A 15,078-nucleotide genomic window follows, 5' to 3' on the forward strand; every position below is an offset into this window, starting at 1 on the left:
GGCATTTTTCCAGAACTTTCAAAAATGTATTAGTTTGTTATTATTGTATGTTTGCATATTAACATTAACTTTGATGATATTAAATATAATGTATGTATGAAATGTTGCATTGTAGGAACATATGTGTGAGTCCTACATGATCTATCATTTAGTATTGTAGTTCTATCTGCCTCATATCATTCCACATGTTAGTCTCAAGCATTGGAGAGAAACTGTTCCAAACATCAACAGTCAGCACCACATACCAGTTCAGCTTCGTGTGTGTGTGTGTGTGTGTGCCATCATGTATGAGTGTGAGGATGGGTGAATGACGTGTTCAGTGCTCTGAGTGGAAGACTAGAAAGGTGCTATTTAAATGCATGAAGTCCATTTATGAATTGGGTGACACAACGTCAAAAAAGGATTTGTTCTGAATTTATTGACACTAGCGCGGCTGACAAAAACCAAAACACCAGACACAAAAAAAGATCTGTTTGGAGGCCATTTTATTTGGATAATACATAATGAAAGTAGAACAGCACTTAACAGGCAGGCAGCTCATGTCAATACATTTCTTTTTGAAAAAGTTCTATTAAAAACGTTGCATCATATCATCAACAGCTTAAATAAAGGTTATACAATACAGACACATACAGGTGACTGGTTATTTGGGACAAGCATGGCAAAGCCCCCCCCCCCCCCCCCCCCCCCCCCCCCCCCCCCCCCCCCCCCCCCCTGTTGGCGAGAGGCAGATATGTGGGAATAGCCCCACATTCACAACAACACTTCCTCAAATGTGGGAAAACTACAACGCCCAGCAACCACGGGATGTTGTGTTTCATGGAGTGGTTCTCCAGGACAAAACCGTACTAGCTTGTCAAAGAAGAAACGTTTGTGCCTCCTCCATGTGTGTTAGTCGGAGCATTCTGATCTCTGTACACACACGCTGCAGTCATACGCAGAAGGCTTTGGTATCTGAAGTGTTCTGGTTCACGTTCTGAGTCGTGTTGACCAACACGTTAGAGCAGACTTTGGTTGAATGCAGGTAAATGATCCGTGTGGAGAACGAAAGAGGAAGAGCATAGCTGAAATACCTTTGCATTAGTACATGGATTATCACCTGTGTTAAATGTGTAGAAAATATGAAATTGTATACATTTCTAGGTTTTGCACCTGTCAAAACACCACTGTGTATGCTGTAGATGACCGCCTCTAGTTGTACACTTAAACATGTATAACGTACAACATTGTATTTAGCTAGCTATGGCTAACTAATGATGAATCACGGTGAACACTAGTTCTTCTCTGTCCTCCAGTGCATCCACAGGATCAGAGCTTGATAATAGATCTTCAGACACAATGAGGCTCATGCACAATGAATCCCACAAACTCCACTATATAGAATCATAGAATACACTGCTCCAATATGGCTTCAGTGATAGAAAATAAATGTCCATTCCGTGAATGTGCGTAGACAGACAGGAGACAAACGTGTATGAACATCTCTCGTCCAGCTTTAGCAGCAGTTAAATCCTCGTCCGTGCATTAAATGCATACAGCTAGGTTCATTTTGCAAGAAGAATTACATTTGAAAGTGAAGCAGTGTGTCCTGTGGATGTTGAGCGTGCTTTCATCATGGGGTGATAAACACAAACGTGCAGGTGTTCAGCAGAGCTCTCATGAGGACATGAGCTCCAATCAACAAGCTCAACACAGGGCTGATGTCACAGAGGCTTCTCACCAGTGGTGGGCCGTCAGGGCCAGCTAAGCCTTCTCTGCTGGCCTAAACACAATCACTAAGTTATAGCTATTTTATCATTTCATAATTTTTCACAAATACGCTACATGTATTATAATTATTTTTCCCCATTAGCTTATTCTCTCATTGCACAGCTCCTGTCTTCCTCAGTTGCTCTGCTTCCAGTCTGCAGCGCTGCTTCCCAGCGCAGCTTGTTTCAAGGAGAGCTTTTATCCAATCAGATTCAGCCTCTATGTCTCTATGTAAGGAGAGAGGCCCGATGTCCGTGAGAGAGCCTTTGCAGTTTAAGTGAATGGGGACGGTATTGTTGATTGTCATAGTCGTCAATCAATCAGATCTTTAGTTTGACATGTTGGGCGTATTCTTTGACGTGCCAGTGGCACCCAGGTAGCCTGCTAAGTACGTCTGCATTAACGTGCGCCGTGATTGGTCAGTGGGCCAGCGTGACTTTTGTCAAACAGAAAGCTAGCTAGCAGATCCTAGTGTTTAGTAAGAGTTCAAGTTGAAACATATGTAACAGAAGTTATGACATTTTTAGCATTTTGCCTGGTGTAGATTCTTTTTACCTAGCTGTGTTTTTGTAACACTCAATGGCTGAAGGACATTTTTCTGACATTTGCAGAAAAACGGGACATCGTATCAAAGGGTCAGTCAACCCCACAGCTAGCAGCCCTGACCCAGCCAGGAAAAGGATTTGTACGAATGTTATTTCTGGCTGACAGCGGCGGAGAAGCGCTGCACATTTTATGGCTAAGAATGCGTTTCATTTGCAACTGAGCTCTTGGTGTTTGGAGCTGTTTGGAGCTACGCTATGCTAACCAAGGCAGCTACAAGACAGGACACGCACAAGCTACGTGCTTTTGAAAACTTTTGTGGATCTACAACTCAACGAACACGTTCGCAGGAGGACTCTGGCTGGAACTGACCCGCACCGATGTTCTGAACAACCGCGGTTTTAAACTCTTTGTTAACAAAGAAAGGAGGATGGACTTTGTCTTTAAGTGAAGGCAGCTTTGGTAAGTGAATTGTGAATTTTGTGTTTTTACATCTGCAGTAGCTTTACTACTGTGTTCTATGACGTCTGTCGTGTCGTTTTTATGAATAATATGAATGGCTCGTGCTCTAGTGCTGCAGTGTTGCTGGATTGATTTGTTGCTTTGTTCTTGTGAGTTTGTTCTTGTCATTGTGTTACATTGATTTGGCCTATAGGCATTGTCCGTTAATGACGAAGCATCCCGTCATCGCGGGGTTATTGTCCGGACAACTGAATCCGTTCGGGCTGTTTCCCCGTAGCGTCCCTGAAGACATTATTGTTCCGGGTTCAGAGGTCACAGCCCGTTGACTCCTACGTGAGCTCAGTCCACCAAAAACATTATATTTCCCACAATTTAAGCTTCTGCATTTTCCAAATACACTCGTATTATTCAAACGTATTGTTCGTTTCGTAAGCCTCGTACCGAACGGTTTAATACGAATACGTGTATTGTTACACCCCTAGAAACAAATAACCATAGCTGTAGCATCATAATGAGCTTATTGGGAGATGGCTCAAGTGTAGTAGGACAGCACAGAAGGCCCAGGTATAAAATGCACGGCCCACCACTGTTTTGTCCAACTCATACTTCAGTATACATGACAACAACACTTCTTTCCTGAGATAAAGGGAATCAGACTGATGCACAGAGGATTGTGTGAGCGAGCTCTTGCCCTGAGCAGCTGGAACAGAAATGTAGTAGTGAAGCAGCTAAAGGTGATTTCATGTTGGATTCGGTTTCATATTACAGAGACGTTGTCCTGGTCCGCAGCCTGTCTGACCAAGTCCACTTCCATAAAGTCAGACTGGCCGCTATCCTCAGACAGTTCCTCCTCTTCCTCTGCACTCCTGCCTGCCTCTTCGTGTCTGCTTTGTCTCTGGCACATGCCGGCCTTGGTCGGACCAACCAGAGCCAGGCAAATGGCACTGAGGCCCATTCCCACAGCACATGAGTAGAAGGCAGCGCCGTAGTTCTGTGTGACATCTACCAACACACCTGAAAGAAGAGACAGCGGTTAGAAAGTGCTATAGAGAGGTTAACTGAGGAGTGCAATCAGAGAGAAGGCCAACAGTAAAAGAAGCAGAGATCCTGTACCTCCTAGTGGTGGCCCTGCCAGACCAGCAAAGCTCTGGATGAAGATGTAAACTCCCACAGACGATGCCATCTTCTGGATGCCCACCACGTCCTCCTCAGCCAACATTGGGACGTGAACGGAGGCGACGGTGCCCATGAAGTAGCCGTAGAGGGCGCAGCAGACCACTAGGCCCCAGAACTCCCACACAATAGTGAAGGCCACCAGCACCAGGCACAGCAGAACCACACAGCCCAGCAGCACCAGGGTCTTCCTGCAGTGGACTTTATTCAACACCACTCCGATGGACAAGCGGCCGAAGATCTCGGCCACAGCCATCACAGAGAGCATGTAGGAGGCCCAGCTGGGCTCCATGCCCCGGCTCTTGCTCAGTTCGATGATGTAAAGCTGCGGGGCGAAGAAGCCCAGCGTGGCGAACAAGCCAAAGAGGGAGTACCAGATGAAGGCACCGTCTCTGAGCACAGAAAAGTCCAGAGTTTTGGAGCTGGATGCATGGAGAGGACCCGCCTCTACCTTGACTTGGGCGGGGGGGGTGGACAGTGACGACTCCATGCTCTGTTTGTCCTGCACCTCCCACTCCATCAGAGCCTTGTTTTCAGTTCCTGCAGTCCTCAGGTCTCCGTTGGAAGTAGAGAGGGAGGTGACACCCGAGTCCCCTGAACTGATGGAAGTCCCGGTTTGTTCGTTCTCCAGCTCATAAGCAGTCTGCAGCTCTTTCAAAGGCAGAGACTCTGATTCTTTGCCCTCCTTTATAGGCTCCGTATCAATAATGATTGGACGGAGGAGAAGCCCACAGCAAATCACAGAAGCCTGAAAGGTGCCGAGGACAACCAGACAGTAGCGCCAGCCAATGTGTTCCTTCAGTGTAGAGAGCGCTGTGGAGAGAGGACAGCAGCCGTTATATTACTATTCAATACTCAAGGTCCACTCACTGTACTCTTCTATACTTGACAGGAGTTTCACCTAAACCACTTATTGTCAACCACCGGAGGGCCTCAGAGCGCCATCTAGGGGGCCGTGTTGGTACTGTCGAATGGTTAGATTAAAATAAATAAAACGTCTTTGGTCATTAACAGAGATAGTTTATTTAAATGTACTCAAGAATTCACATAAATAAAAAACATACAGTAAAAAAAGGAGATTACTACATTAAATATGGATTCGTAATGGCAGACAGTGACGTTAAGGGTCAGCAGAATATTGATTTTGGTCATTACATAACACATGTTTACAGTTTTGTTTTCTCCTTGTATTTGTCATGTTGAAATGGTTGTCCACCCGTATTTAACATGAATCCCATTAGTATATGACTGTACTAATCAATGCATGATAGTCATATCGGGTTTTTTTTATGAACGACCGTATAGTATATAGCTTTAAATGTTGCTGTCGCAAGGAATTGTGGGGCGACATTATCTCCTTCCCTTTCATAAAGGATGGTCCAGTGTATCCTATGCTAAAGGAGCTCAGAAAGGAAGCATTGAAGCACCTTTCCTAGCGTTTAGAGCGTTCATAGAGACGTCTGGGTCGCCATCATTCTCCAAAAATGGGTCTACAAGACATTTATTGACAGCCCAGCTGTATATACTGAGCCATCACCATGATAACCGAGAAAACTCCATCCACTGGGGAAAAAATAGGTGGAGCTCGAGTTGAGATTTTTTATGTCAAACAACAGTTTCCCAGGTCAAGAAGGACCTTTCACACCCCATATTATTATTATTCTCAAAAATCGTTCCACTTTAGCTCACTGCCCCTCTGAGACTGAACACTCACCTGGAGCAAATGCCAATAGGGCGAAAGATTCTCCGGAGGAAGCGACAGAGGTAACGAGGGCTCGCCGTCTGGAGAAGTACTGGGCTAGGATGGTGACGGTGGGAAGGAAGGCGAAGCAGTAGCCCAGGCCTGTAAACAAAGGAGAAGAGAAAGGGGGACATGACAGCCACTGGCTCACATGGTAGGAGCACCGCATGGCTAGTGGGCTGGATCAAAGATCAAGGCGTCAGGTCACTCCTGTCAAAAGGCATGTAAAGACAAAATAAAGAGACAGGGGGAGAGAGGGGAGGGGTTGTCCAGTTAGCTGTGGTCCATCTCAGAGGCACACATGGTAATCCCAGTAAGAGAGCCAACTAAAACGTATTTCACCAATGTCATCATCATCATCATCCAATCCATGACTTTCATTCAGTCCATTTATTCCTTCCTCCTCAGCCACTTTTTGTTCTGTCAATCTGGCTCTGAAAGAGAATTTAGTGTTTTTTGGGGACTATTTGGCTGCTCCAGTTTCCCTGCACTGCTCCTTCCTAGAGACTAAACACAGCTGTATGGTGTTTAGAGGCTGATCACCTCTCAGTCATTGGCCTCTTCTGGAAGAAACAAACTGATTGAGATTCTGTTGTTGACACTGCTGGAGTTCATTCATTACAGGATGGGACTGTAAACAAGACAAACACATCTGCAAGAGGTATACAGTCACTCTGTGAACAGCATGTTACTATTATAAACACACACACACACACACACACACACACACACACACACACACAGACAGACAGACAGACAGACACACACACACACACAAAGACACACAGACAGACCGACTGACAGATATATAGCTGGTGGTGTGAGTATGATAAATGATAAGTACCTGAGATAATACCCATGGTGATGTACATCTCGTTGATGGAGCTGCTGAAGGCGGAGGTGATGGTTCCCAGGCTCATGAGGAAGCCTCCCATCATCACCACTGGTCGAAAGCCGAAGCGGTTGCTCAGCATCGTTGACAGGGGGGCTGGAGTGGGGGTGAAATAAATAATAAGTAAATTATATATGTATTAGTGCTGAGCAAGTTAACGCGTTATTATCGTGTTAACACATAAATTAATTAACGCCGACAATTATTTTATCTCGTGTTAACGCAGTTTTTTTTTTATTATTATTTTGAAAGTGCGTTGCTCACTGGCAGCGGTGGAGGAAGTCTTCAGACTACGTTGATGCAGCGCGTGGGAGAAGTTTAGGGAAACTAAAGCAACACAAGCTAACACATGCTACAGAGAAGTGGAGACAAACTGCAGGTTCGTGTTGTGGAAGATGTCGGTCTGAGGAACGTTCTCAAGGTGCGTTCACGTCACGTTTGGTGTGAACGCACCTTTAGGATCAACGAATGACGTCACGTATGAGCCTCAAGACGCACCGTCACAAGAAGAACACACGAGTTGTATTAAAGGAGAGGACGACAACTGCGATGCGTCACAACGAGCACCAGCTGCTGCTCTCACTGGAGACCACAGCGTGACGTCCTCCATGTCAGTCACACTGTAACAGGACGATTACAGACAAAGGAGAAACAGATGAGTAGAGGCCGAGTGACTGACCAGTGAAGCTGAAGATGAAGACACAGATGGAGAAAACCCATGACACTCGGCTGTTGCTCTCCCCAAACTCTTCCATCAGGTCCTGGAGGAAGACACCAACACTCTTGATGGTCCCATAGGTACAGACCTCCACCCAGAAGAAGGCCGCGGCCACAGCCCAGCCCCAGCCGCCTTCAGGCACCTCTGGGTAAACATTTGGACCCAAACACCGCTGGAAATGGGGTGTCCTCATGGCTGCAGCAGGCCACCTGGAGGAAGAAACAGAGAGGTCATCAGTGAGCTCATTCTGAAGTCCTACTTGACCATGAATTTATTATATCTGGGGGCAGAAGAACTCCAACCCTCACTGACAGACACACACTTATCTCTGTGGAAACAGCTCTTTGCGGCTGGAAACAGAGTTGGGACTGAAATTTGATTGAATAGTTTGGTTTTCTGCTTTCCGCCATATTGTTGGCCTAGGATTGTCCATTCATCTTCAAATAGTTTGCTGACACAATGTTTCACGTCTCTCTCTGGTGCACAGATTCATTTTAAATAGCTTGTTCTAAAAGGGTTGTGTAGGCCAACCTAACTTAATGAAAACGTTGTTAAAGACAACGTTGAATCAAGTAGAAGGAGGCTGCACACAGTGTTTATTCATGAACAATCGTAAAGCTACACTGCACAAAGTGTTTATTCATGAACAATCGTAAAGCTACACTGCACAGTGTTTATTCATGAACAATCGTAAAGCTACACTGCACAGTGTTTATTCATGAACAATCGTAAAGCTACACTGCACACAGTGTTTATTCATGAACAATCGTAAAGCTACACTGCACAGTGTTTATTCATGAACAATCGTAAAGCTACACTGCACACAGTGTTTATTCATGAACAATCGTAAAGCTACACTGCACACAGTGTTTATTCATGAACAATCATAAAGCTACACTGCACACAGTGTTTATTCATGAACAATCGTAAAGCTACACTGCACAGTGTTTATTCATGAACAATCGTAAAGCTACACTGCACACAATGTTTATTCATGAACAATCATAAAGCTACACTGCACAGTGTTTATTCATGAACAATCGTAAAGCTACACTGCACAGTGTTTATTCATGAACAATCGTAAAGCTACACTGCACAGTGTTTATTCATGAACAATTGTAAAGCTACACTGCACACTGTTTATTCATAAACAATCGTAAAGCTACACTGTACACAGTGTTTATTCATGAACAATCATAAAGCTACACTGCACAGTGTTTATTCATAAACAATCGTAAAACTACACTGCACACTGTTTATTCATAAACAATCGTAAAGCTACACTGTACACAGTGTTTATTCATAAACAATCGTAAAACTACACTGCACACTGTTTATTCATAAACAATTGTAAAGCTACACTGTACACAGTGTTTATTCATGAACAATCGTAAAGCTACACTGCACACAGTGTTTATTCATGAACAATCGTAAAGCTACACTGCACAGTGTTTATTCATGAACAATCGTAAAGCTACACTGCACACAGTGTTTATTCATGAACAATCGTAAAGCTACACTGCACACAGTGTTTTTTCATGAACAATCATAAAGCTACACTGCACACAGTGTTTATTCATGAACAATCGTAAAGCTACACTGCACAGTGTTTATTCATGAACAATCGTAAAGCTACACTGCACACAATGTTTATTCATGAACAATCATAAAGCTACACTGCACAGTGTTTATTCATGAACAATCGTAAAGCTACACTGCACAGTGTTTATTCATGAACAATCGTAAAGCTACACTGCACAGTGTTTATTCATGAACAATTGTAAAGCTACACTGCACACTGTTTATTCATAAACAATCGTAAAGCTACACTGTACACAGTGTTTATTCATGAACAATCATAAAGCTACACTGCACAGTGTTTATTCATAAACAATCGTAAAACTACACTGCACACTGTTTATTCATAAACAATCGTAAAGCTACACTGTACAGTGTTTATTCATAAACAATCGTAAAGCTACACTGCAGTGTTTATTCATGAACAATCGTAAAGCTACACTGCACAGTGTTTATTCATGAACAATCATAAAGCTACACTGCAGTGTTTATTCATAAACAATCATAAAACTACACTGCACAGTGTTTATTCATAAACAATCGTAAAGCTACACTGCACACAGTGTTTATTCATAAACAATCGTAAAACTACACTGCACAGTGTTTATTCATAAACAATCGTAAAGCTACACTGCACACAGTGTTTATTCATGAACAATCGTAAAGCTACACTGTACAGTGTGTACTCTGCCATAAAGATCAGTTGAGGTCCTCTTGATGATGCAATATCCTGTTTACTGTTCATTTACACTTTCATTTTATAATAAAAGTCCCATCTTCGCAGTTGTGCCACCCTGACAACATTCAAAACATTCAAATTGTTGGACAAAAGATTTTTAATGATCGCTATTGCTTTAAAATATAGGTATTTGTAAAATGGTGTTTATTTTGAAGGTATCAAGGATAAAATCATGCCATTGTATTAATTTTGAATTTATTATCATTAAAATACAATTTTTTGATAGTTTTCTTAGTCTGCACATTTGCAGACATTTTCATGGTTTGAGATGCCAAAACATAAAAGAATGAATATTGTACTGAAAATGTATTCAAACTCAATCGCTTTTATTGAATGAAATGACATGTCATGAATTGATCAAATTATTTTAAAAGGAAATAATGGACTTGGACACTAAAATATGGACGTCATGTCATTGACCCGCCCACAAACTAGATGATCTGTTCCTCCCAGCTGGAGAACAGGTTGTGCTAGATATGGTATGCTTTTTAACCCCTTACTTGGTAAAAAACCCGCAGAACATGTGGACTCCGGCTACCTTTAGAATGAGCCATACACTCTCATTTTGACACGGAAGGGTTGTACTGTGACTCCTCTTTGCCAGGTCTGTGATTAAATACACGTAGACACTGGACCGCAGTGCAGAGGAGGGCGGTCAGTGTGCCGCATCCATCATTGTTCATCCAGACTTCCGTTATTCGCCGGTGCGCTCCGCCGTGAGCTGAGAATACTGTGACACGTTAACGGTACTTACCGGCAGCTGACCGAAGCAGCCTCTCGCGTCCTTATTCCGTTGTGTCTTTAAAGTCATTCGCTGATGTAACGTGACTATTCACAAAGCCAACGTGTGTTTTTAAATATTCTTTTTTATTTCTAAAAACTAACCCTATTGCTCAGTATAATGAATAAATAAAAAAGGCCAATAGTAAAGCCGATGTGGCACCACTACAGCCAGCTGCATCTTTTGTCTCCACCGGATTGTGTAGCTACGGGCTGCTTTCACAGCTCTTTACCGGTTCTAACCGGTACTCAGACGCGGGCACGCACATCCCTCTCGGCTTCATGGACGCGCAGGGCGCTCCTCGTGAGAGACGAGGAAGTCCGGTCTCTCTCTTCTCTCGCTCACAAACACACACACACACAGACGCATACAAGCGCGCGCACACGCACACACACGCAATTCAACAGCCGCCTTCGCTGTTCTGATGATGCGTTTCTGTCCCGGTGGAGAAAAAAAACACCACCAAAATATAAACGGTGTTAACCACAAACATAAATATTCTTGGCAGCCTGTTAGTGATTTATAGAACAAGGTCTCATCAATGTGGTCACACGATGATAGTTTTGATATGTATAGGCTTATTTCTGTGACATAAATAAAATAACTCGTGTGTGTGTGCGTGCGTGTGTGTGTGCGTGCGTGCGTGTGTGCGTGTGTGTGCGTGTGTGTGTGCGTGTGTGTGCGTGTGTGTGTGTGTGTGTGTGTGTGTGTGTGTGTGTGTGTGTGTGTGTGTGTGAAGAGCATGGATGTAGAAGGAGAAGAGAGGAAAAACGGCTGCTCTTGTGGTGAAAAGGCAGAAGGTCTTCCTCACAAACAGCCACACAGAGTGCAGATGACATAACTGTGAAACGTTGGAACATTTGAAAACCGTCCTCAATAGTAGGCTATGTGATTGCCGATATGTTCTTACATAAATGCAAGCTGTGCAAGATAAAGCTATCGACCCTTTCGGAATAAAATACTTCCTTTTATTTAAATATCATTTTTACTTTGCACATGTTTGAGAATGCCAGTATTTAGTTGAGTATAACTAATGAATGACTCACCTCTCTCTCTCTGTGTGACTGATCCTTTGACTTGTGTTGTGTTCAGTGCCTGTTTACGTTTCTGTTTGAGACTTGGGTGTGTCTAAAGAGTTCCAGCCTTGAAATATGATTGGCCTCCCAGATGCAACCTCAGTGACCCACCAACCCTCTGCCATCCTATTTGAGATGTGCCCCTGATCTGCAACACAAGTCCAACATAGCCAGGGTGTGATTAAAGAACAGATGTCAGTGAGTTCAGTACAACTCTAAAGATGACTGGATGTTTGTCCAGTCAGTTTCTACATGTCACCAGGTTGCTTTCTTGTTGTCTCTGTCTCCCCTCAGCAGTCCGTTAGGCCTCTGGGTGTGAGGTTACATCTGGTTATAATGGCTAATGTTAGGCCACATCAAAGTACAAAGTACCCAAAAGCCATACTCGAGTAAAAGTAAAGATACCTTACTGGAAAATGACTGAAAGTCACCTATTAGCATACTATTTGAGTAAAAGTCTTAAAGTATCTGATATTTACTGTACTTAAGTATCAAAAGTAATGTTCTGATATTAAATGTACTTAAGTAATAAAAGTAAAAGTACAAGTAAATGCTGTTAATACAAAAGCAAAGGGTCAGAATTTTGAGAATTATGAAGTTTATTCTTTTAAGTGCTGTGGCCACCATGACCAAGGACAAGGAGTTGTGTTGAAAATAATTGGGTTGGCTGTGATCCATCCAGGAGCAACAATGTTCAACATAATATATGGTACATAAGTATACATTTGCATGTACTATGAACTTATCATCATAATTCTCCGAAAAGCAATATGACACTATGAAGGAGTGTGTTGAAGGAGTGTGTGAACAGTGTGTTTATAAGTCTGCTCATTCTGACTAGAGGATGTAGAGAACAAATGCATAATATTGTGTTCAGCAAAACATATCAACTTGATGCACCAGGTCCGTGCAGGACCCTGGACACCTGCCTTGTAAACTCCTATGGGCCTGATTTGTGCACTTTCGTGTCATCATTTTTGCATTAGGCTGCAGTTCCTTCACAAATGGTTCTTGATCAACAACACAGAATGGATGGAGCCCTTGGACCACATACTTCACGACAGCTTTGTCACTGTAGCTCTGAGACACAGTCAAGGTGTTCACTAATGTGGTCTGCTTGCTGGTGGAGGGAGTCTCAGGAGCCCTGTTTCTATGTTGATGTCAGCTCTCCATATTTTTGAAGGTGGTCTACATGCTTTCTCTGAAACAGTGAGAGAAAGACATTTTGTAAGCATAACAACTTTAGCTAGCCCCACTTGCTACACACACTTACACGCATCTCCAACTCCGACGTGGTTCAAATCGTAATGCTGCGCTCTCGCGGCTCCTGTCAATCCTATGGTGTGGTGGCTAGCTAACGTTAGCTTACGTTAATAAATAAATAAAGCAGACTAGCGGGAAAGGGAAGCAGTACATGAAGCTTCTCTACTAGCTGTACCAGACAGGTTTGGCTAGCTGGATGCAGTCATGCTAATAACTTATTTAGCTTTTTAAAACAACGAGGACAGATCCAGCACGGACAGTTAGGGAGTGAGGGATGAGGAGGTAAGGAAACATGAGAACACCAGGGTAGGGAGTGAGGGAGGAGGAGGTAAGGAAACGTGAGAACACCAGGGTAGGGAGTGAGGGATGAGGAGGTAAGGAGACATGAGAACACCAGGGCACACATGAGAACTCTGTCAAGCTACATATTAGGCAAAGATAACATCTGTTCTTGTACATAGTTGTCCTCAGTCTCATCTTAACTTGGTCATGGAGGCATCAACATTTAATAGAGATGATAAATTAAGAGTGAAAACTCATCATAGCTTAATTTAACATCAGTATTCCTATTTACACTTCATGTTTACTTCTCCAGATCTTTACCTCCTATAACAAGGTCCTTAGGGGCATCTCAATAAATAAACATGTTCTATTATATTGTATATGTATATATGTGTGTGTTTTATATTATACTGAATATTATTATATTATATATATATCATTATATTATACTGAATTGCCTGAAGAGACTAAAATAAGATGTCCTGACTTGTTTGTCAAAGTGTTATTTACTGCTTTTTTTCGTGTTGGAATAAATGTTAAATATTTAACTGCAAAGTAGTAATGCATGTTTGATGCTTTAATGTATCAAACACGCATTACTACTGAAATGAATTGGATGTGGCACAGCCCTACCTAGAACATGTTCCACCAGCCACCACTGGATTCTACAGAACATAACCTGTGATAATTGCTGAACACCGTAATCTGTTCAGGGTTAATGACACAAGTTCTTTAGGAGGTTTGATCCTCTAGTAGTTTGCAGCTGTAAGCAGAATCCAAAACACATATTTTTCCTCTTATCTCTAATGCTATTTAGCAATCTAGACTGTTTTGGTGTCCGATGTTACTATTGGAGATGTCTGCCTTCTCTCCAACATAATGGGACCAAATTGACTATATATTTATCAAATAGATTTGAAACTCAACAGCAACATCTCTTTCTAAAATTGCTCACAACCAGGTCTGTGGATTGTGATCAGTGAACACGTCATTTCTGCAAAGAGACATTGCTGATGAGTCTTTCAAGTGTATTTGTTGCTGTTTTAAGAACCACAAGCAGAGTGTCAAATAGTCCCATTATATTGGAGAGAAGGCAGACATCTCTAAGACCAATATCTCCAACACCAAGCATCTTACACCAAAACTATCTAGATTAGTAAATAGCACTACTGGTAAGATGGAAAATATGTATTGTATTAAAGTGTCCCTAGCTTCATACAGGTTTGGCCTTATTGGTTGAACACATGAACACCTTGATGTCTTCATCACAAGCTAACGGCACCATGTAGTCCAGACACTGGAGAGAGTCTCAGAAGACATAAGGTTGAAACTACTAACGCATGGTGTCCTGGTAGAAAGACTATGGGCTCCTGCTTTATTACCTAATCTGGTTTAGAGGGACACTGTGTCACACAAATAAAGACTTTGTTTTTCTTCATGTTGTGCTTACATGTTGCTTTAAATAATGAACATGAATAATGGGTCCGTGTGTGTGGAGGTGCAGTAGCGACCCAACAAGCACATTTTACAGGTACATATAGATGTCTTCTTTGGTGTTTGATTGATGTGTGGCACTAAACTGTGACAGCATCCTTGTATAAATGGGACAGAATGCAAGATATGCAAGAGAAATATATGAAGGCAAATCACTGTCAAAATCCGAGAGCACAAATGAGATCCATGCGCGCGCGTATTTTACTTTGACGAGCGCTTTTATATCACTCCGCGAGCAAAATTCACTCTTGCGCGAGCAAAAGTCGCTCGAGAAGCTTAACACTGCTCGCTAGCGAAACTTTATTCTTCTCGCTCTCGAGTAGATTTTCTTTTTGACAGTAAGTGGGCGGACCCAGTCTCCATTGTATCTCTACATCTAATTGGTTACAATGCTCGTCTTTGGATAAACCGGATATCACTGACACAGACGCCAGGTTTGTCAGAGGTGGTTTTCAATCCGCCACTAAACACTACTCCACTACATGCAGGATGTTCTACATTTGTCTGACAGCTGTAAACGTATCAGACTGTAGAGGCTGATGAAATAGAAATGATGTTAATAGCGTTGTTAAATACAATAATTAAAA

General features: G+C 42.7%; 1 protein-coding gene across 2 annotated transcripts; it reads right to left on the reverse strand.

Moving 5' to 3' along the window:
* Positions 1-3,282: 3,282 nt before the first annotated feature.
* On the reverse strand, positions 3,283-11,448 carry slc16a6b (solute carrier family 16 member 6b). Of its 2 annotated transcripts, XM_079177983.1 has the most exons (6): positions 11,423-11,448; positions 7,240-7,487; positions 6,513-6,656; positions 5,642-5,770; positions 3,868-4,740; positions 3,283-3,768 (listed from the first exon to the last, which is right to left on the reverse strand). In XM_079177983.1, the coding sequence occupies exons 2-6, from the start codon at positions 7,469-7,471 to the stop codon at positions 3,512-3,514; spliced, it is 1,635 nt and encodes a 544-aa protein (XP_079034109.1). In that variant the 5' UTR covers positions 7,472-7,487; positions 11,423-11,448; the 3' UTR covers positions 3,283-3,511. The 2 variants fall into 2 exon arrangements, with proteins under 2 accessions (XP_079034109.1, XP_079034110.1); XM_079177984.1 differs by lacking the exons at positions 7,240-7,487; positions 11,423-11,448 and having other exon boundaries at positions 5,642-5,878; positions 6,513-6,629.
* Between the last annotated feature and the right edge of the window lie 3,630 nt (positions 11,449-15,078).

The sequence above is a fragment of the Pholis gunnellus genome, assembly GCF_910591455.1.
Source record: "Pholis gunnellus genome assembly, chromosome: 17".
Taxonomy (NCBI): Eukaryota; Metazoa; Chordata; class Actinopteri; order Perciformes; family Pholidae; genus Pholis; species Pholis gunnellus.